This window comes from Emiliania huxleyi (assembly GCF_000372725.1).
Source record: "Emiliania huxleyi CCMP1516 unplaced genomic scaffold EMIHUscaffold_467, whole genome shotgun sequence".
Taxonomy (NCBI): Eukaryota; Haptophyta; order Isochrysidales; family Noelaerhabdaceae; genus Emiliania; species Emiliania huxleyi.
This window is the reverse complement of record NW_005198486.1, coordinates 1-1,862: the sequence shown is the minus strand read 5'-3', so window position 1 is coordinate 1,862 and position 1,862 is coordinate 1. Positions and strand designations below refer to the sequence as shown.

General features: G+C 67.6%; 1 protein-coding gene across 1 annotated transcript in view; it reads right to left on the bottom strand.

Annotated features, from left to right (window-relative positions):
- The window catches only part of EMIHUDRAFT_470504 (dimethylglycine dehydrogenase), a gene marked incomplete at both ends in the record, with an annotated part of 5,402 nt that extends 3,612 nt beyond the window's left edge, over window positions 1–1,790 (bottom strand). Inside the window, 5 exons of the mRNA XM_005768155.1 lie at window positions 55–134; window positions 566–681; window positions 738–876; window positions 1,071–1,137; window positions 1,180–1,790. Of these exons, the coding sequence (XP_005768212.1) occupies window positions 55–134; window positions 566–681; window positions 738–876; window positions 1,071–1,137; window positions 1,180–1,790 (1,013 nt within the window). The remainder of the gene's footprint in view (window positions 1–54; window positions 135–565; window positions 682–737; window positions 877–1,070; window positions 1,138–1,179) is intronic.
- Between the last annotated feature and the right edge of the window lie 72 nt (window positions 1,791–1,862).

The following is a 1,862-nucleotide window of genomic DNA, read 5'->3' as shown; positions in this document are numbered from 1 at the left end:
GAGGGTGAGGGTGAGGGTGAGGGTGAGGGTGAGGGTGAGGGTGAAAGCTCGCACCGCGCGAGCGAGTCGCCCGTCCAGATGGTTGGCCCGTTGACGATGGACTTGAAGCCGACCTCGCCGAGTGCGGGCACGACCTGAGGAAGGGGCGATGCCTCAGTGAAGCAGTCAAGACTTGAAGACCTCGCCGAGTGCGGGCACGACCTGGCGGGAGCGGGAGCGTCGACGCGCTGCTGGAGACGGCCGGTGGCGTGGCGCAGGGGATAGGGACACTTCCTAGACGCTTCCTAGAGACTTCCTAGAGACTTCCTAGGCACTTCCTAGAGACGGCCTAGAGACGGCCTAGAGACGGCCGGTGGCGCGGCACAGGGGGCAGGGGTGCAGGGGTGCAGGGTGCAGGGTGCAGGGGTGCAGGGGGGAGGCGGCAGGGGGCAGGGGTGTAGGGGTGTAGGGGTGCAGGGGTGTAGGGGTGTAGGGGAGGAGGGGGCACTGTTGAATGTTGGCTCTACTCATCAGATCTCTCCCGCTCGACTAGCGGTCTGATGGCCATCCCGGCTCTCGTCTTCACCGACATGGCCGAGAGCAAGCAGCCCTCGAGCCGGTCGAGGGATGGCGGGAAGAGGTCGAAGGCGAAGTGCGAGGGCGGCCCCTCGGCCCACTCGGTCCGCACCTTTGTCTGCTCGCCTTGGAGCGGAGACTCATCCATTAGTATTACCTCGCAGTCAGTGATCGGTCCGCACCTCTGCCTGCTCGCCTATGCCCAACGTGCCTCGCGCGCGTGTATCGCTTGGCGCGGCGCGCAGAGCGGCCGGCCCCTCCTCCCCGCTCGCCCGGAGAGAGGAGGCCTTCATATGGGCCGACGAGCAGCCCGTCGCGCTCCTGCCGGATGTAGGAGGAGCGAGCCACGTCAAGGTGTGAACACGGCAGTGTCTAGGAAGTGTCTAGGCAGTGTCTAGGAAGTGTCTAGGCAGTGTCTAGGAAGCGTCTAGGAAGTGTCTAGGAGGTGTCTCCTGCCGGATGTAGGAGGAGCCAGCGAGGTCTCGCAGCACGGGCACGCGCTCGCCGTCGCCCACCTTCCCCTTGAGCGCAGGGATGGTCTCGGTGATGGCGTACTGGTGCTCGATCACAAACGCGGGGTGCCTAGAACCTTCCTAGACACTTCCCAGACACTTCCCAGAGTACCGGTGCTCGACCACAGACGCGGGGTGCGTCTGCTCGAGGCCCAGCTGGCGCGAGAAGCGGCGCGACCAGAGCCCGGCGGCATTCACGACCGCGTCCGCCTCGAACACCGCGCCGGCGCCCGTACGCACCTGACGCGCCGCCGGGCGCGGGTCGGAGGAGGGCGGGCGCGAGGTGAGGCGCGGCGCGGGCGCGAGAGGCGGCGCGGGGTGCGGAGAGAGAAGAGGAGAAGGAGGGCGGAGGGCGCGGCGGCGCGCCTCAAACGTGCCGTCGCTCCGCCGCTCGATCGTCTCCACCTCTGCGTTGTGGACGAACTCCGCACCGTCAGCCTTTGCCAGGCCGGCGACGCAGGTGGTGAGGAGCGTCGGGTCGACATCGCCGTCCCGCGGCGTGAAGACGCCAGCATCGACGCCGGAGGTGTCGACGAGCGGGTGCAGAGCGGCAACCTCCTCGGGCGTGATTAGCGTCGTCGGCAGGCCGGGGTCGTCGTACAGCGCCGCCATCGCCACGTGCTGCTTGGCCTCTGTGAGCCGGTCCGGGTTGCCCTTTTCAATCAGGCGGATGGAGCCGGTGATGTGGAGGCCAATGTCGTGCGCCTCGTGCAGCGCGGTCATCTCGCGGAGCGCGCGGACGTGCACCTTTTTTATCTTTGGGGAGCCGCCGAAGCGGGTCACGAGGCCGGCCGC